This window comes from Corvus hawaiiensis, chromosome 4 (genome assembly GCF_020740725.1).
Source record: "Corvus hawaiiensis isolate bCorHaw1 chromosome 4, bCorHaw1.pri.cur, whole genome shotgun sequence".
NCBI classification, from domain to species: Eukaryota; Metazoa; Chordata; class Aves; order Passeriformes; family Corvidae; genus Corvus; species Corvus hawaiiensis.
Window position 1 is genome coordinate 6,548,708 of NC_063216.1, and position 24,967 is coordinate 6,573,674.

At 44.4% G+C, this 24,967-nt stretch overlaps 1 protein-coding gene across 18 annotated transcripts in view; it reads left to right on the forward strand.

Moving 5' to 3' along the window:
- Window positions 1-20,835: 20,835 nt before the first annotated feature.
- C2CD5 (C2 calcium dependent domain containing 5) overlaps window positions 20,836-24,967 on the forward strand; it is a 58,962-nt gene continuing 54,830 nt past the window's right edge. For 6 of the 18 annotated variants that reach the window (XM_048300165.1, XM_048300167.1, XM_048300171.1 and 3 more), the window contains exons 1-2: window positions 20,840-20,984; window positions 24,340-24,426. In XM_048300165.1, coding sequence (XP_048156122.1) covers window positions 20,895-20,984; window positions 24,340-24,426 — 177 coding nt within the window. In that variant the 5' untranslated portion in view covers window positions 20,840-20,894. Of the gene's footprint in view, window positions 20,985-24,339; window positions 24,427-24,967 lie in introns of all 18 variants that reach the window. The other 12 variants (XM_048300153.1, XM_048300156.1, XM_048300155.1 and 9 more) reach the window with 5 other exon arrangements.

Below are 24,967 nucleotides of genomic sequence, written 5' to 3' on the forward strand. Positions count from 1 at the left end.
AATTAAGATAAAGGTGATTAAATCTCATTCTCATATAGTATAAATTAAATTGCCAAAAGTCAGGAGGGAATTTCTTCTTCTGAACTTTTTTATTGCTCACTGTATATTTTTAGGGAATATTTGAATATGTTCACCAAGAAGCCTCTGCTTCTTGGATACAGCTGGTAATAGAAGAATGGATCACTGATATCATCTGGCATCAGATTATTTTTGGTGTCTGTGGTAGAAAGCCACCGGGCCTGCAAACACAGCACTGCAGAAATTCGCAGTGAGAACCATATATTGCATTGTATGTATATTCAAAAGGATGCTAAAGTATTCATTTAGCCATCTTTAGTATGTTTTAAATTTCCTGGTTTGGTGTTCTGGAAGAATTAGAATCCTTTCCTACATTGAGTATTCGTAACAAATGCTGCTGCATGTTGGCGTGGAGATCTGAGGGAAATGAGTCCTGTCACCAAGCCTTTCTGCTGCCTTAATGAGCTTCCCAGCCCTTCAGTGGCTGCTGAGGAAATCTAGGTCCTCAGAGGGATAATCCACTGCACAAGCAGTGCACATTCCCAGCTGTTCATCAACTGGTGCTGCATGTGTAGAACACACACAGATTAGGTTTTAGTTTCTATACTTCTGTTTTCACAATTGCACTGTGAATGGGCATTACTCTGTTTTTATAAACTTGTCTGTTTCACTAATGTAATATACTTGTCAAAAAGGCAGAAGGAATCCCAGGATGTATTAGAAAAGGTAGTCACAGCAGGGACTACCTGCAAATCCAGAGGCACACGGGGTAAAGAAGTAGGGGGACTGTAGTACAAACACTGCTGAGACCTCATCTGAAACACCATGTCCAATTCTGGTCTCATATAGTAAAAAACAAAACAGAAAACGAAAACAAGTATAGATAAAGGATAATGACATAATAAGGTAAATGGAGACTCCCATCCTCTTGTAAGTGAAGTCTGTAGCTTGGCTGGTTCCACCTCGTAACAGAAGAGCTGTGTGTGGACAGAACCATTCATCACAAGTTTCTGCACAGATGTACCCTGAAGGCAAAATATACATTTAGGCTATAAAACAACATTAGTGTGCAGAAAATATATCCGGCATAAACTGATACTGGAATTCTACCTCGAAATTTCTAATCGTGCACAGGTCCTAAAACAGACTTCAAATATGAGCAATGGGGATAATAAATGTCTCAATTAAAAAACAAAACAAAACAAAACAAAACCAAAACCAAAACAACAACAACAAACTGCCACAAAACCACAAACAAACAAACCAACAACAACAAAACAAACAAACAAACAAACAAAACTCCCCCAAATCAACCAACCAACAAGCATAGTTAAATCACAAGAATCCTAATCACTCTGTCCTCTTCAAGACTGAATCAAAAATAGCAGGCTTCTTAATGCTGGGTAGTGTAATATCTGTAAGGAACACCAGACATTCCCAGCAATGCTAGAGCTGTACTTTAAATTCAGCATCCCACTATTTTCAGTTGTTGCAATTTGGAATGAGGAGGGTTATACAGAGAAGCATAACCCCGTGTACATCCAGCCCACCTCTAGTTAAGAGTTTTGATACTTCTCTGCATCTGACCATGTGGTTATAACAGAATTTTTTTTTTTTCCAGATTACTTTTTAGCTGCACTTTTCAACTACCTGATTTTGTTCATCACAATTTAGATACCTCCAGTTAACAAAGCTGTGAGTGAGGATTGCATTTTACTACATAACAAAGTCATTTTCAGTGGCTGTGTGAAAAATATGTCTACCACCGTGAACAGAAAATGAAACTGTGCCACATATCTGGTTTATGAGGTGAAGATCCCCTTCCCTCTGGGAGCCACTCAGTATCACAGAGAGATTTGAAATAAAACTTCTCACAGAGAGATTTGAAACACAACTTCTCTAACAGCCTGCTCTGATAACACAGACTCAGTTAGAGGCTGGAAAAGACCAGAGTTGCAAAACCTGCACTGAAAGACTGAGCTGTTACTTCTCTGCTGCAAGCAGATAATAAAAAGTGTTCATGGAAACCATTTTTAAGCTTATCTAACAATCTCTGATTAAAAAAACCTTGAAAGATGTGAATTACAAAGGACAGGCAAGTATCTAAAATGGCAGGGGGAGTCATCATCCTTTCCACACTTTTCTAGTGGTACCCCACCTTGGTAGCATCAATCCCAAAGATATTTTGCCTCTTAGTTCTCTCCCATGTTCTCATCTGTCTAAGGCTCTGCGCTAAGGATTCCTGGCTCAGAGGAATATCAGAGTCCATGACAGTTAAACAGATTGTGTGTGTGCATGTCAAACACTTCATAATGTAATGAGAACTCCTACTCATGGATAATAAGCCAGCCACTTCTAGCAGAGTTTCCCTAGGCCTTCACTCAGCTCATGGACTATGAGTAGTCTGACTACACCAACTACCAACCCCACATCAGTGGCTACATGTAAATTCAAATTTATCTGCAGTACAACTCTTCTATCAGGATAGTTCACATCGTCTTATCTCGGAGACACCTAAAAACCAAAACCAAGCCCTTACATGCATGTGTTTATTTAGAAAGATTGTACATGGCAGATATACAAGAAAAATGTTTCAAATGTTATCTGAGACAATTTGTGCTTTTTTTAAACTTGAAGATCAGTTCTATCAAACTGTTTCCCTACACATGAAAACAAAAACAAGGTTAAAATAATATAGATCTGTCTTAATTTCAAAACAATCCTCCAAAATGAAGGCTGATGAAGTGATTAATCTATTGATTTGAGGCACTGAAACTTAACATAGTGCTTTGATGTAATCTCTGGCATAAAAGGAAAACCGCTGGAAATGAAGGCCACAGATAAAATAGGAAACTCCAGGTAAAGGCAGTTAACTCTTCAGATTTAGAATTAGGCCTTCACACAGATCACAGCTATGCTTTGCAACAAATTCTTGGAATGGTTGTCCTTTGCAAACTGATTATATAAATTTCTTCACTGGAGGGTTCAGCACCCATAGCAATTAAATCAGGAAGCTCAGTAGGTTTTCATACTACTGAAAAGTCATCTGTGACTTTCTGTGGCATCTCAAGACTGGGAATGTAAAATTATAACACAAATTTAGTGAACATGTTCAAAAATGAGGATGGATGTACTGGAATATTTTTATTCCTCCTTGCCTTTTTCAGACTGCTAAAATTAGCAAAGGACGGTCTGTCCTTATATTAATAATGGCTAGGGAGTAGAGATCTTTCTTACTCCAAGAGCCTAAACTGTAGGATACAGCTCTTACAGGATGGCAATCATATACTTGTGTACATGAAAACTCTCAGCTACTGTAGAGAGGGATTTTTTGTTACTTCTTAAAATACAGTAGCACATCTCCTTATTTTGTGTTAAATACTAGTTTATTTTTAATTTTGGTAGAATTTTCCCAGCTGCTAGGTGCTTTGGTGCTAGGAAGTACTTTTGCAGTATTCTTCTGTATAATTAAGCAATTTATTTAGCAAGTATTTCTCAACTCATGCTGTTCATAATAATCTTGGCTAAGAAAATCAAAGCAGCATCTCCCTCAGCTGCTATCAAGAAATTCCAAGGTGATGATCATAATTCTTCCATACATAAAAGAAGAGAAAGGCAGCACAGGCCTGATGAAAGAGAATTTTTGTGCTTTGAAGACAGTCTGAAGACACTGTCCTTGCATTTCAAAAGCCCCATAAATTGCTGTTAACAGGGTCAAATGCAGCACTGAACACAGCTCTGCCAGGAATGAATTAAGACAGTACTCAAAGAACAAGCACCAATGATAGGCTTCTCCTTTAGCCAGCTTTTACTGGACAAGAGTTTTTGCTTGAGAATTAAGATGGAAAGTAGTTTGTTCAAATGGCTAATAATCAAGAAAGTGAACTGGATTAATTCCTGTTGGACAATAAGGAATTATCATCTTCTTTCCACTGTACATAATTCAGTTTTATGAATCCACAGCTATATATACATTAAGAGTCTTTGAAAGGTTTGTGGGGTTATCCTGCAGTTCTTGAACTTTTCTGCTTTCTCTGTGAATGGATATTTCCTTCCGACCTTAGGTGGGTATGCATTCAGGAATAAAGATAAGTCTAAAAAAATTATTTGCTTTGTTAGAATTATTCATCTTGTTCCATTAACCCATCAGCCATGGATAAGAGGACTCAGAATTCAGATCTTGAGCCTCTTCAGTCTCCTTTGGCTTGGCACTACACAAACCCCTCTGTATCATGTTTTGACAACAAATAGGTATCACTGTGTAGACACAAGCTTGAATTCCACTTCTGTAAGAAGCTGGATATGAGGCATTACATGCTGCTAAAACCAAAACTCAGCAATTTGCTTTGTTAATGAGCTTTATTTTTTATATATTTAATACTTTAACATTTAATAACTCACATCACCATGTCCATTTCAAATGGAACATACAAAGCAAAAGCATCACATGATTTTTAAGAACTGCACTCACTGCATGTTTTAGAATATAAAGATTTATTGTTTTGATTATAATCCAATTTAATGTCTTTAATGCACCAGAAAATAATTTTCATATCTTGTGAAGTATCTTGAAGACTATTCTAAAGATAGTTTATGCAGTTATTACAGTTGAAATAATCTCTTTGGCAGCACAGACGGACCTGTGGAGAAGCACTTACGTGTTCTTGCTGCCTGTGCCATAGTTGTTGATGAGACATACAAGGACAATGGCTTTAATAAGCCTTAACCTTCTTCAAAATTGGAGGATCATCACCTTTGATCCTGACAGCAATTTCAATATATAAATACATGCATTCATTAATATGTCCATGTTTTGGTGTGGGAGCTGAATAAATGATCTATTTATTACATTTAGGCAGGTAAAAGGAAAATACCAACATAAAATAACATAATATAACCAGCAAATATAACTGTTTTAATAACTGTGGAAGGCTAATACATATTACTGACCCAGTTAAAGATCTCATTTGTCTCAACCCTTAAAAGGAAAAAAGGCAGAAATGCTGAAGGTGTCACTGAAGGACTATTTATTTTTTAATGCTATAAATACTGCTGCTGACAACTACATTTAATTAAATTACTTACTAGGTATTGACTAATTAACTAGGGCTTTGTACACAGAAAGGACTCTGGGAAGTTATTATTATTCCACTGCTTGTAACTCAATATCTTTGCTAGAGCATGTGCGCATGGTTTCTGGTTCAATCTCTGCGAACTGATATCCCAATTATGCCATTGCCACTCATAAAAAGCACCAAGTCACATGCAGTGTTATTTCCCTCAGAACTGTGAGAAAGAGAAATGATATCAAATTACTGGCTGAGAACGTGGCATCAGATCCAGTTGTTTGATTCCCCCTGTAGTCAATTGCATTCATTCCTGTGTCACTGAATATTTATTTTATCCAGTTTCTTTCAAGTCTAGATGGAAATCAAGACCTTCAGACAGCAATAGTATAATGAAACAGAATTATAATTATTATGATTTTGATGGCTCTCTATTTTTACAAATTGCTTGATATGGACCAAACCCCAAACTGCTGAAGTCCACAGAAGATTGACATGAGTAGACTGTTGGAAAGGTGTCACATTCAGAAGAATACAAAGTGTTGAGATCTCATTTCCAAGGGAAATACTTTCATTTGATATACAGGAAACAAGTGTACATAAAAAAATCAGAAACACAATTTTAGGACTATGACATATGGTCTTTGTTTTTACCCTCTTTAATGTAAGCCTTGAGAATAATTCTTGGCTTATTTTTTACCTTAAAGGACAACCACGTTTTATTCAATTCACTAGATCTTCATGGGAATATTACTCTGAATATTATTGGAATTAGAGTTCATTGGATAAGCTTTTTTCATACATATTATGGGATATTTAAAAGACACATAGATGTGGAATTAGGGTAATGATGTAGTGGTAGAATTGGCTGTGTTGGGGTAATGGTAATTGAGAGTCAAAATGAAGTACATATTTCAAGTTTGAATTGGTTCTGCTCAGGCTTCCAACCTTCCCTTATCACACACCTGTTATATTAGAGATTCTTATGGTAGCAGGATTTTATTCCAGTAGATGGTAACAGACATTAATATTGCTTTAATCTTGTGTTTAAACAGCCTAACTACAGTGAGCTCCTCCAGCGTAAATCAGAAGTCTCAGTAATGAAGACTTGTTCATAATAAACCCCATATCTTCATTTCAGGGAGACAGTTTCACCTTACTGATTTTATTGAGAGAGGATTTCACTGTATCTTTTAATCTAATGAGAGGGATTAGGGTTGCAATGTCAATCAGATACATACAGGCAATTATAAACAGTAGTGACTAGGATTTTGCCCTTATCAAAATCCTTGCAGTGGGCATATAGCACAGCACAAATAGAGCAGAAGGAAGTTTGGGTTTTTTTCTGGGATGCAGGGTGTTGGGGTTTTAGTTTAGTCTTAGGTTTTCCTGTTAAAGGAATTTTCTCCCATATGCATGTTGCTAGGGGACAAATAGCTGTACTTAAGAAAGACAAAAAGGGGAGTGGGGCGGGCCTGGCTACTCTTTTGTCTACACCTGGGTGTGGGGACAGTTCGCTCTGAGCGTCCGGAGAGAGAAGCTGCAGAGAAAGGAGCTGCTGCTGCTTTCTTTTTGGCCGTTCTTTCTTCCTGCTGGAAGCAACGCCGGGACCCCAAAAGCCGCTTTCCCTGCCCTGCTGGAGACCGAGCTGTGGCTGCCCTGCTCCGCTGCTGCTTCGAGCTTTCGCTACGCTGTAGCCCTGCTCGCCCTGCCTGCCTGGGCCTCCGTTTTCCCATCTGGATACATCTCGCCTGCCACCCGGGATTTGCGTTCGTCCCTGCCATTCCAGCCTGCTGTTCCTGAGAGCCCGGGATCAGCTGCCCAGCGGTTTGTGAAGCCTTTGTTCCATCCCTTCCCGGGATCCCAGGGCACCAGAGCCGCGGGTTTCCCGAGCTCGCTCCGGAGCGCCCCCTGCAGCCGCGGGGGAACCATCGCACCTGCCCTGCTCACCGGGAGCCGCCAGCGCCCCTGCCGGCTGCGAGCGGAACTGCACCCGAGGGGAAAGGGCCTGACAGCCGAGAAGGCTGGCACTGGGTTTGTGATTGCTGTCACTGCCATAGTTGTTGTTGTTTTGTTTGACTGGTTATATACATATATATATATATAGTAAAGAACTGTTATTCCTATTTCCCACATCTTTGCCTAAAGGCCCTTGATTTCAAAATATAATAACTTGGAGGGAAAAGGGGTTATATCTGCCACTTCAAGGGGGGCCTCTGCCTTCCTTAGCAGACACCTGTCTTTCAAAACCGAGACAGATCTTGGCGCCCAATGTGGGGCCTGAGGGCATTAAGAGATAGAGGTGAAAAAGGAATAACAGTTCCTCGATAACTTTATTTTGTGTGCTGGATGTTGGAACCTTGTTAGGCAGCACTATGTGGTCTAGTTTACCCTGGTTTGGGTGGCATGTAGCCGTGGCTATATTCTTCCCCTTTGCAGCTCCTTACTTGAATATGGGTCCTCTGACTAAGGCTACTATTGCTGTTATCCAGCTTGCGTTATGGGTCGAGAAGGTGAGGAATTCATGGGTTTTTAACTTCCTCCGGAATGTGGGCACATGGATAAACAGCTATCACACACTGAGCACATGTTTTTGGGGTTATGTTAACAATGGTACCTTCTGTGAGGAAATGACACCAGGGGAAGTTTTCTCCCAACCCCTCAACCAGTTCTTTGGGCCCACCCCATCAATTTTCGAAGGGTTTAAATTCCCTCTGAATACTAACCATCTGCTGCTGATAGGCCTACTCTATTTAGCATTCAAGGATAAGTTGAGATTGGCTTGGATATCTACCCGGACACCAGCCCCAGAGACTAGAGATCCTGCCCCAGAACCTGACATGGCCCCAGAGAGTAGAGTTCCTACCCCAGAGCCTGATCCTGCCCCAGAGCCTGACACGGCCCCAGACACTAGAGATCCTACCCCAGAGCCAGAGCCTGCCACAGCCCCAGACACTAGAGATCCCGCCCCACAGACTGATACTGCCCAACAGTCCACCTCAGAAATGGACTACCCAAACTGGGTGGGAGTACTGGCAAAAGGGATGCAGGAGATGTGCCAAGAGATGGGTCAGGTGCGCCAGGGGATATGCCAGGAGATGGGTCAGGTGCGCCAGGAGATATGCCAGGAGATGGGCCAGGTGCGCAAGGAGATGTGCCAGGAGATGGGCCAGGTGCGCCAGGAGATATGCCAATTGCTAAGGGAATACACCTCCTCAGCTAGTGAAAAACCCTCTCCCTGCCCCAAAGAGGGTGAGTCCGATGGTGCAGCAGTGGAACCCACGGATGTTACAACCGTCCAGGCTTCAGCTGAACCACAAGGACAACCACAGCCAGCAGCAGTCGCCCCTGTGCAAAGGAGGAAGTATAAGACCAAATCAGTACGACCAGTTAATGATGATGGGCAACCAGGGCCCTCACAACCAGCAGGAGAGCCAGAGCCAGAAGTCATCACTGAGTCCCTGTCGCACGACAGTCTCCGTGCTATGCGAAACGACATTGTGCGAAGGGGGCGTGAGCCTTATACCACCTGGCTGCTTCGGGTTTGGGACCTTATGGGCACAAGTGTGCAACTGGATAGTGGTGAGGCAAGGTATCTGGGATCGTTGACCCAGGACCCAGCTGTGGACCAGATATTTGTGAGGGAGCCAGGGCCTCTCTCTCTCTGGGAGCGGCTCTTAATGAGTGTGAGAGAAAGGTTCATTCACAAAGAAAGAATGCAGGAGTATCATCATAGAATGCAGTGGAAGACACTCGAGCAAGGGATCCAACAGCTAAGAGAGGTGGCAATATTAGAGGTACTCTTTGGGAAGGATGGACAGCATGATAATGACCCCGATAAGGTCAGGTGCACAGGACAGATGATGTGGAACCTGGCAAGGCTAGGGCCATCGCAATACACCACCTTCATTGCAACGATTGATGCTGACAATACCCGAGAAACAGTGGGCTCCGTTGCCAACAGGCTCAGGCATTATGACAGCATGATCAATGGCCCGCTGAAAGCTCATGTCTCTGCTGTGGTCCAGGACCTCAAAGAGGACATGAAGGAGATGAGGAAGGAAATGAGGGAGGAGATGAGGGAGGAGATGAGGGAGGAGATGAGGAGGGTCAGTGTGGCACCAGTGCGAGTCACAGGCCCCCAAGTCAGAGCCCGTCGTCCCCCTGCTAGAGAGAGAGGGTACACCCCACGAGCTGAGCTGTGGTTTTTCCTGTGTGAGCATGGGGAAGACATGAGAAGGTGGGATGGGAAACCCACCTCTGCCCTGGCAGCGCGGGTGCGTGAACTCAAGGAGGGAGGCACTAACCGAGGGGGTTCCGCTAAGGTGAAGGTAGCCTCAGCCTCCCGTGACCGAGCTGCCAGGTATTACAGAAGGGAGGATGATATGTCGGATCCCCTTGAAGGTACCTCGAGCATGTACGCCCAGGGAAAGAATGATAACCAGGGCTAGAGGGGCCCTGCCTCTAGCCAGGAAGAGGCACGGGAGAACCGAGTTTTCTGGACGGTGTGGATCCAATGGCCTGGCACATCAGAGCCACAAAAATATGATGCATTGGTTGATACTGGGGCACAGTGTACTTTAATGCCATCGGGACATGTGGGGGCAGAACCTGTATCCATCGCTGGGGTGACCGGGGGATCACAGCAGTTGACCCTTTTGGAAGCTGAGGTGAGCCTGACTGGGAAGGAGTGGCAAAAGCATCCGATTGTGACCGGCCCAGAGGCCCCGTGTATTCTGGGCATAGACTTCCTCCGGAATGGCTACTACAAAGACCCAAAAGGACTCAGGTGGGCATTTGGGATTGCTGCTGTGGAGGCAGAGGGCATTAGGCAATTGAACACCCTGCCTGGACTATCTGAGAATCTTTCTGCAGTTGGGCTCCTGAAAGTGGAAGAGCAACGAGTGCCAATTGCCACCTCGACAGTGCACCGCCGGCAGTATCGGACAAATCGAGATGCTGTGATCCCCATCCACAAGATGATCCGCGAGCTGGAGAGTCAAGGGGTGGTCAACAAGACCCACTCACCCTTCAACAGCCCCATCTGGCCTGTGCGCAAGTCTGACGGGGAATGGAGATTGACTGTGGACTATCGTGCCCTGAATGAAGTGACTCCACCATTGAGCGCTGCCGTGCCAGACATGTTGGAGCTCCAGTACGAGCTGGAGTCCAAAGCAGCAAAGTGGTACGCCACTATTGACATTGCCAATGCATTCTTCTCCATTCCTCTGGCAGCAGAGTGCAGGCCTCAGTTTGCCTTCACCTGGAGGGGCGTGCAGTACACCTGGAACCGACTGCCCCGGGGTGGAAGCACAGTCCCACCATCTGTCATGGACTGATCCAGACTGCACTAGAAAAGAGTGAGGCTCCAGAACATCTGCAGTACATTGATGACATCATTGTGTGGGGGAACACTGCAACCGAAGTGTTTGAGAAAGGAGAGAGAATAATTCAAATTCTCCTGCAAGCTGGTTTTGCCATCAAGAAGAGCAAGGTCAAGGGACCTGCCCGAGAGATCCAGTTCCTGGGAGTAAAGTGGCAAGATGGACGACGTCAGATTCCCACTGAGGTCATCAATAAGATCACAGCAATGTCTCCGCCGACCAACAAGAAGGAAACACAAGCTTTCCTAGGTGCTATAGGTTTCTGGAGGATGCACATTCCCGAGTACAGCCAGATCGTGAGTCCTCTCTACCTGGTTACCCACAAGAAGAATGATTTCCACTGGGGCCCTGAACAGCAGCAAGCCTTCGCCCAGATCAAACAGGAAATTGCTCACGCCGTAGCCCTTGGCCCAGTCAGGACAGGACCAGAGGTGAAGAACGTGCTCTACTCTGCAGCCGGGAACAATGGTCTGTCCTGGAGCCTCTGGCAGAAGGTGCCTGGTGAGACTCGGGGCCGACCACTGGGATTCTGGAGCCGAAGCTACAGAGGGTCTGAAGCCAACTACACTCCCACAGAGAAGGAAATCTTGGCAGCTTATGAAGGAATCCAAGCTGCCTCAGAAGTAATCGGCACAGAAGCACAACTCCTCTTGGCACGCCAACTACTGGTGCTGGGGTGGATGTTCAAAGGAAAGGTTCCCTCCACGCATCACTCCACCGACGCTACTTGGAGCAAATGGATTGCCCTCATCACGCAGCGCGCCCGAATTGGAAACCCAAGTCACCCTGGGATCTTGGAAATAATTACAAACTGGCCAGAAGGTGAGACTTTTGGGTTATCTTCTGAAGAAGAAGAGGAGCAGGTGACACGTGCCAAAGAAGCCCCACCATATAACGAGCTACCAGAGAGTGAAAGACAATACGCCCTCTTCATTGATGGTTCCTGCCGAATTGTAGGCGCTAGCCGGAAATGGAAAGCTGCTGTATGGAGCCCCACACGACAAGTTGCACAGGCCACTGAAGGAGAAGGTGGATCGAGCCAATTTGCTGAGCTCAAAGCTGTCCAATTAGCTCTGGACATAGCTGAAAGAGAGAAGTGGCCAAAGCTCTACCTCTACACCGATTCATGGATGGTAGCCAATGCTCTGTGGGGTTGGCTGGAAAGGTGGAAGAAGGCAAACTGGCAGCGCAGAGGAAAACCAATCTGGGCTGCTGAAGAGTGGAAAGACATTGCCACTCGGGTAGAGAAGCTATCCGTGAAAGTCCGTCATGTAGATGCTCACATCCCCAAGAGCCGGGCTAATGAAGAACATCGTAACAACAAACAGGTAGATCAGGCTGCGAAAATAGAGGTGTCCCAGATAGACTTGGATTGGCAACATAAAGGAGAACTGTTCCTAGCTCGATGGGCCCATGATGCCTCAGGCCATCAGGGCAGAGATGCCACCTATAAGTGGGCACGAGACCGAGGGGTGGATCTAACCATGGACAGTATCTCCCAGGTTATCCATGACTGTGAGACATGCGCTGCGATCAAGCAGGCCAAGCGGGTGAAGCCTCTGTGGTATGGTGGGCGATGGTCCAAATACAAGTATGGGGAGGCCTGGCAGATTGATTACATCACACTGCCTCAAACCCGCCAAGGCAAGCGCTATGTGCTCACAATGGTAGAAGCCACCACTGGGTGGCTGGAGACCTACCCTGTGCCTCACGCTACTGCCCGGAACACCATCTTGGGCCTGGAAAAGCAAGTCCTTTGGAGGCATGGCACCCCTGAGAGAATCGAGTCTGACAATGGGACTCATTTCAAGAACAGCCTTATAAACACCTGGGCTAGAGAACATGGCATTGAGTGGGTGTACCACATCCCTTACCATGCACCAGCAGCTGGGAAGGTTGAGCGGTGTAATGGACTGCTTAAAACCACCTTGAAGGCACTGGGTGGGGGGACTTTCAAAAACTGGGAGGTGCATTTAGCAAGAGCCACCTGGTTAGTTAACACTCGAGGTTCCACCAGCCGAGCAGGCCCTGCCCAATCCGAACCCCTACAAACAACAGATGGAGATAAGGTTCCAGTGGTGCACATGAGAGGTAGGCTTGGAAAAACTGTTTGGGTAAAGTCTGCCTTGAGCAAAGACAAACCCATCCGTGGGGTTGTTTTTGCTCAGGGACCAGGTTGCACCTGGTGGGTGATGCAAAAGGATGGAGAGACCCGATGCTTACCTCAAGAGGACCTTGTTTTAGGGTGAACTACCCATGGCTCTGTACTTGTATCAATATCAGCATGTATATTTGTATATAATTTGGGTAATGCATAGATTTATATGGTTAAAAAAAAAAAAAAAAGTTAAGTTTCATGTAACATGTTAGTATGGGAAAAATTCGGGGTGGATAATGTTGGGGTTTTAGTTTAGTCTTAAGTTTTCCTGTTAAAGGAATTTTCTCCCATATGCATGTTGCTAGGGGACAAATAGCTGTACTTAAGAAAGACAAAAAGGGGAGTGGGGCGGGCCTGGCTACTCTTTTGTCTACACCTGGGTGTGGGGACAGTTCGCTCTGAGCGTCCGGAGAGAGAAGCTGCAGAGAAAGGAGCTGCTGCTGCTTTCTTTTTGGCCGTTCTTTCTTCCTGCTGGAAGCAACGCCGGGACCCCAAAAGCCGCTTTCCCTGCCCTGCTGGAGACCGAGCTGTGGCTGCCCTGCTCCGCTGCTGCTTCGAGCTTTCGCTACGCTGTAGCCCTGCTCGCCCTGCCTGCCTGGGCCTCCGTTTTCCCATCTGGATACATCTCGCCTGCCACCCGGGATTTGCGTTCGTCCCTGCCATTCCAGCCTGCTGTTCCTGAGAGCCCGGGATCAGCTGCCCAGCGGTTTGTGAAGCCTTTGTTCCATCCCTTCCCGGGATCCCAGGGCACCAGAGCCGCGGGTTTCCCGAGCTCGCTCCGGAGCGCCCCCTGCAGCCGCGGGGGAACCATCGCACCTGCCCTGCTCACCGGGAGCCGCCAGCGCCCCTGCCGGCTGCGAGCGGAACTGCACCCGAGGGGAAAGGGCCTGACAGCCGAGAAGGCTGGCACTGGGTTTGTGATTGCTGTTACTGCCATAGTTGTTGTTGTTTTGTTTGACTGGTTATATACATATATATATATATAGTAAAGAACTGTTATTCCTATTTCCCACATCTTTGCCTAAAGGCCCTTGATTTCAAAATATAATAACTTGGAGGGAAAAGGGGTTATATCTGCCACTTCAAGGGGGGCCTCTGCCTTCCTTAGCAGACACCTGTCTTTCAAAACCGAGACACAGGGGTCCTTTACTAAGGATCCATCACTCTGGATAAAGAACCCCTATGAGCATTATTAAAAATATTTTTAGACTGGTGTCCACCAGATTTAAGCCAGATTGATTTGAAAAGTGTGGTTAGTTTTACAGTGAAGTACAAGGATTTTTCCACAAACCAAAATCTGACACTGCAGTTTCCACTGTTGATGATAGCTGAAAGATTCCTGTTTCAAAGACTGCTTATGACAGTGAAGGGAATGAGATAAATTTGTCTTCACAAACAAACTGTGGGTGTGCTGATAGGTACAGATAGATACAGAGAGATGAAAGAAGCAATGGGAAGAACAATAAATTCCATAGGAAAAGAAAAAGGGGGGGGGATACATTAGAAGGGGGTCTCTATTAGGCAATTCAGGGAGTCTGTACCTCGCAACTTCCTCAGCCAATGGGGAAAGAGAGAGGGAAATGCAGCTGGGAAATTAGAATAAAAAGGAGGCTGTATCGTCTAACAGTTTGAGAGACTCCAGGGGAATACCCCACGGCCCCTCCCTTTATGCGAATAAAGTAACAGGACTCCTCTGTCTCTTTTTTGGACATAAACCTCTGGTGTTTGTGGATTAGTTTTTCTGACAACAGTAACTGCAATAGAAACTGAGCCAGTACCTTCTGTAAACCAGAGATAAAAAGCATTTTTTTCTGTGTTTCAACAAACTAAAACCCCTCCAAAAAGCTTTTCATTCATTTCTGTTTGAATCAAGTCAAGACAATATAATCCAAAAGCACTTTTCCCTGTGGATAAGAGACAGCCCACCACATCCCAGGTCCTGCTGTAACCTGAGGAAAACCTAGACCACCACCTTCTAATCTCTATCTTGAAGGCTGGTAAACCAATATAATTGAAACCTACCCTGATGTGATGGGCCAGCAGACTGAAGTTACAAGGAAAACCTTATCTCTGAAGTATCAATTTCCAAACTAACATTCAACATGCATGTCTATCACAAACTCTCGATCTTACTTAAAACTGAAAAAGAAGGGACACATGGATCATTACATTTAAGTGGCCAACTCTCCCACAAAAAACTCTCCTATTTTTCTGACACTCACTGTCCCACACGAGATGACTTCAATATTGTAATTAGCAATATTCTTGTTTTTTTAGTTGAGTTACAGTGCCATTTAATACATAACAGTACCTGCTCAAGTAAGATAATGCTGCTCTTTAAGCATATTGCAGTGGTTATCTTGCTGAAACAGGACTTCTATTGTCATGACTTACTAAAACAGCACTACTAAGCAGAAGGGAAAAAACTCAGCAAGAAATAAAGTGAAATGCAAAGTCAGATATCACTTTTTTCCTTATGATGAAAATACACCTTTTAGTATTTTCTGTGGAGTTCTGGCATGCATATTACTGAGCATGTACATACTATAGCTTTAGTTTCCAGTATATCCATTATATTTGCCTAAAACTGATGGGAATTTAATGCTATTTTGGAAGCCTCAAGTAGTTTATAAATTCTAGGGGTCTGAGTATACTTTCAGCGGAGTCCCTGCTACCTTTCAGAAGTCCCTGCTGGCCCTAGACAACTGGAATGCCATTGGCAAGAAATGTGTGAAGTAACATGCTAATTTATGGAAAGACAGGTCTCATTCTGCCAGTATAGAAAATCCTCAGCCCCAAGGCAGGTCTAATACACCAAACAGGTTTCTTAATGCATTAAATAATATCTAATTCATCTTTCCAAGTATCTAAAAACCAGATTGGAACTGAATCTCCAAAACAGGTATTTTCTGATTTCTAGTCCTTTGACCACTAGAATCTTCCATTGAAAAAGCTGGATCCTCAGAAATCTTTTGAGAAAGAAATATGCATTGCATTAACCCCTGTATTTCATAATCTCAGAGAGAGGGAGATGTTCACTAGGCAACATTCGTAAAATGTTAGAAAAAGCAGCAAATAAACAGAAGTTTTGCCAGAAATAAAAGAACACATGACAAAGTTTACTTTTACGTTGTTTTTACTTGTTTGAAGTCCAGAATTTATTTTACATTCCCTCAATCTTGGGCTCTAAAGCAGAGTACCAGAAATGAAAAAATGCCAAACAATCTGACATGGACAACAGGGAATGTTTGGGGTTTTCTGTAGTCCCATCTGCTGGTAGTTCTTTACTGTAACATGGAAGTTAAGAATGGTTGTGTTCACAAGTAGTGTAGTGGATCAATGGCCCCATTTTTAGGGTGAAGCAGTGCTGAGGACTCACCATCCACATCACACTGATGCCCTAAAGATAGGCTGGAAATAAATCCCCATAGACCGATGTCTATAGAGCAGGTATCTGTTTATTGCGGCGGTGATGGTGAGGGGGATTTTTCCTCCTAACTCACCCACCTTTGTCAAGTGCTGTGGTATATTTATACAGTAAATTTTGCTTAATGTTGCTATGTCATTACAGCATCATCACATATGCGCTGGAACTAATTTACATAGCATGATCTCATGGTTATTAGATAATTCTTTGCACTATGCATGCATTTCCCCAGTTCCAAGGTCTTGTGGGGGTCTTCTTTGATGAAGACTTCTAAAGTCTTCTTCGCACTTGAACTTTTCAACTTTGTCTTCGGGGCATGCGCAGTTACGGTGCTCTTCAGTCCATCTGGTCTTAACTGGCCTAAATTCTTTGTTTTGTGGCTAAGTGGTTTTGGCTTGCCAATTTCTCATTAGTACTACACTTACCTATCTCTAAAACTATACACCTGGTGTTTTGTTTTGTTTTCTTTCTCTTTTTCTCTATTCTGCATATAAGCAACTAGTTAACTATATACTAGCCATTACATTGTATAAAAAGTTATTAATATTAGATTATATGGGTATCAAAACTTATGATTCAGGTTATATAAGCATCAGGATATATAGGTATAGAAGTTATGATTCAGTCTATGTAAGTGTAGAAGGCTATGCTTCAGGTTATATTGATAAAAAGTAATGATTTAGGTTATATTGATATTAAGGTTACGTAGATATATTATAACCCAAGCTATATAAGCACTTTGTTACTTTGACCTAAGTTATATAGACATCAACACACTGGTCTGGTGGGTTATTTAATCCTGGCTTAATTTGCTGCCAGGGCCCAAATGCCCTATAACACCTACAGTGTATTTGATGTACTGCTACCGTACACTTTTCTGTTCATATGCTGTATAACTCCTGATTATGTGAGCCAAAGCAACATTTAAGCCGGCAAGATCAGGAGATTCCACTCCAAAAGCTCATTTCTGGTCTGAACTAAACCCTTAACATTAGTAGCATATTTTCTGCTTCTGATTTCCTTCCTGGGTCTTTGCTCTTCACACCTATCCTGCTGTTGAGATTTAGGATTTTTCCTTTTGTTTCTTACTCTCATGGAATTTTGTCCCATCTGTCGCTAAAAAGCCGTAACGACCGATACTTAAGAGAGACAAAAGAAGTTGCCACAGGAAGGGTGTGGCTGGCTCTTCTCGTAGCTGGGGGGTTTCTTGTGGAGGAGCAGAGATACCTCGAGACGTGGGCTGGGCGCAGCTCCCTGCTCTCTTGCTCTCGCGGTTTCGGAGGAGAAACAGGCTGTGGTTGCTGTCAGGAGATTTCACCACCGCTGCTTGGTTCCGTCTCCTGCTGCCTTCTGCCAGGAGTTAAGCTCTTTTTGTGGGAGCGGCCGTTGCACTGGAACCTTATTAACACCCTACCTCACTAAAAAAAGGACCCTTTCACTATCTGCTCGGGTGCCTCAGGGGAAACTTCGGGACCCCGAGCCCTTTTCCCCTCCAAAGGAGCCTCTCCCGGCTGTGTTTGGGACCCGGGCTGCAGCTGCCCAGGCCCCGCCGTTTCCTTGCCACTGCTCCGGGTTTTTTGCTACGCTGTAGCCACGTACCCCCTGCCTGCTGGGACACCCCGCGGCTCCTGCCACAGCTGCCGAGTTTCTGCTACCTCTTGTTTGCTACCCCGGGTGAGCCCGCCCGCCCTGCCATTCTGGCCGCTGCTCCGAGGTTCCTGCTGCACCTCATTTTTGACCCCCAGCCCGCCCGCCATTACCACGAGAGGGAGACGTGACGGAACTCGCGCCACAGCGCCCCCTGCAGCTGTGGGGGAACCACCGCACCGGCCCTGCCCGGCCGGGAGCCACCAGCGCCCCTGCCGGCTGTGAGCGGAACTGCACCCGAGGGGAAAGTGCTTAGAGAGCAGAAGGAAACTTTATTGGGTTTTCTGTTCTTGTTCGTTGTGTTACCATTGTTGGGTTTTGATTTGCCTTGTTTTATATATACATACTAGTAAAGAACTGTTATTCCTTTTTCCATGTCTTTGCCTGAAAGGCGCTTAATTTCAAAGTTATAATAATTCAGAGGGAAGGGGGTCATATTTTCCATTCCAAGGGAAGCTTCTGCTTTCCTTAGCAGACACCTGTCTTTCAAACCAAGACACTTACCTTGGGAGTAGTCTCAGAATCACAGAATCATTTAGGTTGGAAAAGACCTCCAAGATCGAGTCAAACCTTTGACCCATCACCACCTTGTCAACTAGACCAGAGTACTGAGTGCCACATCCAGTCATTTATTGAACACCTCCAGGGATGGGGATTCCATCATCTCCCTGGGCAGCCTGTTCCAATGCTTGACAACCCTTTCCATGAAGAAATTCTTGATGTCAAATCTGAACCTCCCTGGGCATAGCTTGAGGCCGTTTCCTCTTGTCGTGTCCCTTGTTTCCTGGGAGCAGAGCCTGACCCCCACCTAGCTGCACCCTTGTGTCAGTGAGTTGTGGAGAGTGAGAAGACCCCCCCTGAGCCTCCTCTTCTCCAGGTTAAACACCCCCAGCTCCCTCAGCTGCTCCTTATCAGACTTGTGCTCCAGACTCTTCCCAAGCTGTTTCCTTCTCTGGAAACACTCCAGCCCCTTAATGTCCTTCTTGTCCTGAGGGGCCCAAAACTGAATGCCAGGTTTACATTGAGGCCTCACCAGTGCCAGGTACAGGGGGACAATCACGGCTCTGGTCCAGCTGGCCACACTATTCCTGATCCAGGTCAGGATGTCACTGACCTCTTGCGCATGTAGGCCCAGCTGGCTCATGTTCAGCTGCTGCCAACCAGCACACCCAGGTGCCTTCCTGCTGGGCCAGCCTCATTACAGTATTCCATTTAAACAAGGATGGATAAGTTAAAAACAAGCATTTAGCCTGTTTATAATCTACTTGGATATGATGAATACTGGCAACAGTATGGATTGTTCCAAGGGTAACTTCCAAACAAGCCCAAGAGAAAATGTGCTGTGTTGGTGGGACTAACTGCAGGTAGCCCGAGGACAGCCAGCCAAAGATCTTCTATACCTTAATTCCCTACATCACACACTGCTGCATTTCATATGGTTTGTTTGGAGTATCACATTGGAGTATCTAGCCCATAACATTATTTAGCTTTTTTGTAAAACTACAAAGAAGATAAAATAATCCCAGCAGATCTACTATTTGGCTCAACACCCGGCAAGTGCTTAACCAAAACACAAGGGTTCTTCTATGTTCCTGCTCCTGACCACACCAGCAGCACAACCCATATCCCACAGGATCTCACACAACCCGGTTCCATAATCCCACCTGTAGGACCACACCTGATCCAACTCCTGGCCCTGCTCCTTTGCTTTTTGCCAAGCTCCCACAGTGCTGTTGCCTAAACAAAGAGCTTTTTCAGGCATCAGAAAGTTACAACCTGGCTGCAAGAACCGTATCAAATCCTATTTCTGATAGCTAAATTCCGTTTAATCTATCCATAATCCTTCAAATACTGTAAATGTTTGTCTTTCGATTAAGAAAACAAAGCCAAACCCACGGGGAGGGGGGTGAGGGGGTGCTGGTGTTGAATTTCAACGCTTTACAGGACACTCCCACCGAGTGTCTGGGGATGCACGTGTGCTCCATGCTCCCTTTTAACTGGTATTCATCGCAGGAACTCCTTCCTTGGGAAAGCAGAGCATCCCGAGGGTGTACTAGCTCCTTTCTCTGGAAGGCAGAGTATCCGGAGGCTACGCCAGCGGACACAAGGCGGGATGCGATCCCGGTCCATCCCACCGCAGCCGGGACAGCAACTCCCGGGCATCGATGACTCGGCGCTCAGGCTGGCCTGGGCAGCGCCCCACCACGGAACCCATCGAAGAGTCGGCGCTCGACTTTTACCAGCGGCGTCCCGAGGCCGCGGGCGCCATCTTGGAGCCTGGCAGGGGCGATACCGGGGGATAAGGCCAGGTTTAGGGTCCGGACCTGGGGAGGGACAACCCCAAATACCAGCACAGGCTGGGGGTGACCTGCTGGAGAGCAGCTCTGCGAGGAAGGATCTGGGAGTCCTGGTGGGTGACAAGTCGACCATGAGACAGCAGTGTGTCCTTGCAGCCAGGAAGACCAGTGGAATCCTGGGGTGCACGGGGAAGTGTGGCCAGCAGGTCAAGGGAAGTGATCTTCCCCTTCTACTTGGCCTCAGTCAGACCACATCTGGAGTGCTGTGTCTATTTCTGGGCTCCTCAGGGCAAGAAAAACAAGGAGCTACTGGAGAGGGTGCTGCAGAGGGTAAGAAAGATGATGAGAGGTATGGAGGATCTCTAATGAGAAGGGACTGTGAGAGCTGGGCCTGTTTATCCTGGTGAAGACTGAAAGGGGATCTCATTAATGCATATAAATATCTCAAACGGGTGCCAAGAGGACGGTGCCAGACTCTTTCCAATGGTGCCCAGCGACAGAACAAGGAGCAATGGCCATAAAGTAAAACACAAGGAGTTTAATCTCAACAGAAGGAAGCACTTCTTTACACTGAAGGTGGCAGAGCCCTGGAACAGCTGCCCAGGGAGGGCGTCGAGTGTCCCTCTCTGGAGACATTCCAAACCCACCTGAAGACGTTTGTATGTCACCTGCTCTAGGTGACCCTGCCTTGGCAAGGCTGTCGGACAGGGTGATTTCCAGCCCTAACAATTCCTTGACCCTACGACTCCTCTCCCGCTCCCCGCCGGCCGAGGGCGGGGCGGCCGTGGGGGCCCCGCGCATGCGCATGCGCAGCCGCCGCGCCCGCCTGTCCATGGCACAGGCGCGGTCGCGCTGTCCCTGCAGCTTGCGGGAGGAGGAGGGGAGGGGAGGAAGAAGATGCCGGGGAAGCTGAAGGTCAAGATCGTGGCGGGGCGCCATTTGCCGGTGATGGACCGCGCCAGCGACCTGACCGACGCCTTCGTGGAGGTTGGTGGCAGGGGCAGCAGGATGGGCGCGCCGGGCCCGCGCGGCGGAGGCACCTGCCGGGCCCGTCCCGCACCTCCGTGCTCCCGGGAACCAGGGGCAGGGCGAGGAGACAGTGCCCTGAGCTGCACCGGGGCGGGTTTAGGTGGGACATCAGCAGGAATTTCTTCATGGAATGGGTGATCAGACATTGGAACGGGCTGCCCAGGGAGGCGGTGAAGTCGTCGTCCCTGGAGGTATTTAAGGAAAGACTGGACGCGGCGCTCAGTGCCATGGTATGGTTGTTATGGTGGTGGTCGATCATAGCTTGGAGTCGGTGATCTCTGAGGTATTTTCCAATCTAACTGATTCTGTGATTAGGCAGACGTGTTGTAAGGAGGATGGAGAAGTAATAAGATCATCTTTAAATCAGTTGTATTGCTTAATATATGAGTGGTTGTACAGGCTTTACTTTTAAGGCCAATATTCATCTTTCCATTTTAAATGTTTGAAATACTAAAATATTTTCCAAGGGGACTTTTAGTCAATAAATATTTGATATTATTTGTGCGTTTTAATCACTTTATTGCACCCAGAGTATCTAACTTCAACCTTCTTTACAGTCATATACTTAACAGGCAATATATAGGGTGTTTCTCAGGCAGGGATTGTAAAACAAGCTGAAGTGCAAAATAAGTGGAATTATTTAAGGCCGAGGTTGGAGGAGGCTCTGAGCAACGTGATCCAATGGGTGACATCCCTGCCCATGCAGAGGGGTTTGAATGAGATGGACTTTAAGGTCCCTTCCAGCACAAGCCTTTCTATGATTTCTGTTATTTCTGTTACATGATCCTTATGTTTTTCGATTCATTATTTCCAATATGGATGACTTAGAACATTTCAGAAGCATTCCATAGATTCAGGAATCATACTCTCAGAAAATCAGAGCTATTTTAAAATAATGTGCTATGAAAATCCATGTCTTGTACCACAAATAGTGATTGAGGTTGGCGCAATACTAGAATTAAGGTAGGAAGACAGAATGCCTTTCTAGAACTGTATACACTGAAAAATATGATAATATTAATATTAAAAAAATTGGGGTATATAAGTCCTGATTTCATTTGGTGCTTAAAAGTTTGGTTGACATTAGACTCTAAGGGCAGTGCTTAATGGGAGAGTTACCTGTAATAAAGTGAAGATGTATTTCAGCTTTTCAGTGGAGCTGAAATAGTACAGCTATTTTTATGTATTTATATTTTATTACATGAAACTTAGCATTTCACTGTTTTGTCAGCTGTTTCACTGGTCAGGTTTTAATTTATAAAATCTTCTCTTGTAGGTTGCCTATTAATCCAGTTTAAAATTACAACAACTGTGATGCTTGCTACCAGGAGACAGGGAAAACAGAACTAGGAAATACAGTTCACTGAGTTTCATGTGGCCTGTTTTTACTCTGTGTTAGGAGAAACAGCTCTCCTCTTCTGTGGGTTACTTGTTCCTAAGCGTACTGTCTGTGTAGCAAAGTAGATTTTTGAAATTCATATAGTAAAATACTAGCATAGCAAAAAAGGAAAATAAAAATTTTCATCAAGGCCAGTTTGCTTAGCTGGGTTAACATGAGTTCCATGAGTGTCTTGGCACAGATAAGGCTAAAGAAATACACAGATGGGGGCCTTGCTTTTAGGATTGTTACTTAGGAACAGTGTGGAGTAACTACCCTTTCCATGTGTGGAGTAGGCAATACAGCAGGTGAGATTTACTTCAAAATAAATTGAGCTTGAAACTATTGTTTTATTTTTCTGTATGAGATTGCTGAAAAACTTTACAATGTGTTTTTCCTTAAAAAAAAAATGAAAAGCACATGTTAAAGTTCTGGTTGTTTACTAGCCTTAAATTTCCTTGTTAAATATTGCAATATAAACTTAGAACTAGAAAAGAAAATGAGAAGAGACTTGAGAGCTCTTACTTGGCTCAGGTTATGCAAAATTTGGACTTCACCAGTATGAGCACAATGATCCTTGTCCCAACTCAGAATATTTTGTTACAATTTCTTCCATAAATGTGCTTTTAACTTTGCACAGTGGACAGCAGTGTGGTGTTTGGTTGTCTCTACAAGCTTCAATGAAGTAGCTGGAGTACTGGGGAAATTCAGTTATAACTGCCTGGAGCTCTAAGGGAACTGATTTACTCCCGAGATAACATGTTAAAATAGGTGGGGTAGAGCTCAGGGCTGTTGCATCCTGGCAGCTTCTGGAGTCAGAAGCTCCCTTAACTTACAGCCAGTGCTAACATCACTTTATTGTACTTAAGCAAGTGCAAAATCTCTTCAGAGCTGGGATATGCACCTGTGCAAAATAATCACTATATTATTGAAATGTATGAAATGGTTACTTAATACTGTCTTGAGCAGAAGTGTTAAAAGAATTACTACACAGTTTTCAAATCCAGGCCTAAATTTAGTCTCCAAAATGCATTTAGACTTTTAAAAGGTAACAGCTGTCAAAATCTACACACCTCTAACTCCAGCATTTCTTTTCTATCAGTATACTCATTATTTTCTTTAAGATTATTGAATAAACTTAAAAATGTAACTTTCAGTATTTTTAAGTACCATCAGATACTTGGTATGAGGTGAAGTGCTCATTTTTTTGAGAGGCAGCATTCAGAGAACTGCAAGTGTTTGTGAATGATTTGGAATGAAAGCTGCAGTAAGATAAAGGCTTTTACATGGTGCTGTGTGGTTTCCTGATGTATGGAGCATCACAGAAATTCAGTTTCACTTTAAAAAAGCAAACAAGAAACCCCCACAAAACCCAAATGGGCTTTGACGGAAGTAGACACCTGTGGAGACCGTATGGGTGCTGCTGAAATAGGTTATAATGTGGTTGAAGGTGCAATAAGCAGTAAAAGTATGGAAAATATCTAATTTTTAATAGTACTCTCTCTTTATTTCTCAAATCCAATTTGGTTTTATACTTATTTTAACAATTGTCTATGAAGCTGATTGAGAAATCCTAGAGAGAAGAGTAATAGGACATAAACTATCAATATTTTTAGTATTTTTTCTTATAGAAGGCAAGGAGAGTATGCCAAGTGACTTTGAAAAGCCAATATAAGTGATATTTTTGCCTCTCAAATGATTGAGGAGGAAAAGAAACAATTTTAGTAGTATGAGAGAGATGTGATATGAGAGAGATATGAACAATGTCATTGATACATGGATACTGATATATGTAAATTGATTTTAAAAGGCACTCTCAGTGAGAAAAAATGATTTGTTGAAATATGTATTTGAAATTATTTGCATATGTCAATTTAAGGAGTTTCAAAATTTCTTTATTATTTGTAATTGATAATTGAATGTTTGTATTTTTAGGTGAAATTTGGAAATACAACATTTAAGACAGACGTATATCCCAAATCACTTAATCCTCAGTGGAATTCTGAGTGGTTCAAATTTGAAGTAAGTATTTTTTAAGAGTTTGCCTGTAACTATGTAGACACTCTGGTTTAGCTGCCCTTAATGAAATAATTGCATTTCAGGCAGAAAATGAGTTTTGAGCACTGAAGTGTATTTGTGTTTAAATACACAACAAAGCCTTTTCAGGAAACCCAGCTCCAGTCAGTCCTTGTTTGCTGAGGGCATCTCATTGGCTTTTTAGGAGTGTTTGTGAAGACAAAAGCTTGCTAGGTTGGATTCAACTTAAATTTTCTATTAGGAAAGAGAATACTGCAGAGAAGGTGGGGGGAATATAGCAAGGATTAGGCTTTTTCAGTGCAGTTATCAGTACAAATATGTATAAATATATGAAAGTATGGGTGTTCTTGTGGGTTTTTTTTTTTAATTTTGAGCAAGGAAAGTTAATTGGTATTTGAAGTCTTACATTTGGTTGCAAAGATAATGGTCTTGTCAAAGGAGAAAACGGAAAATTCCTATGCAAAGATTACAAAATAAAGAGCTTGAACAACAATTATTGGACACTTTATCTTCCCGTTTCCTTATG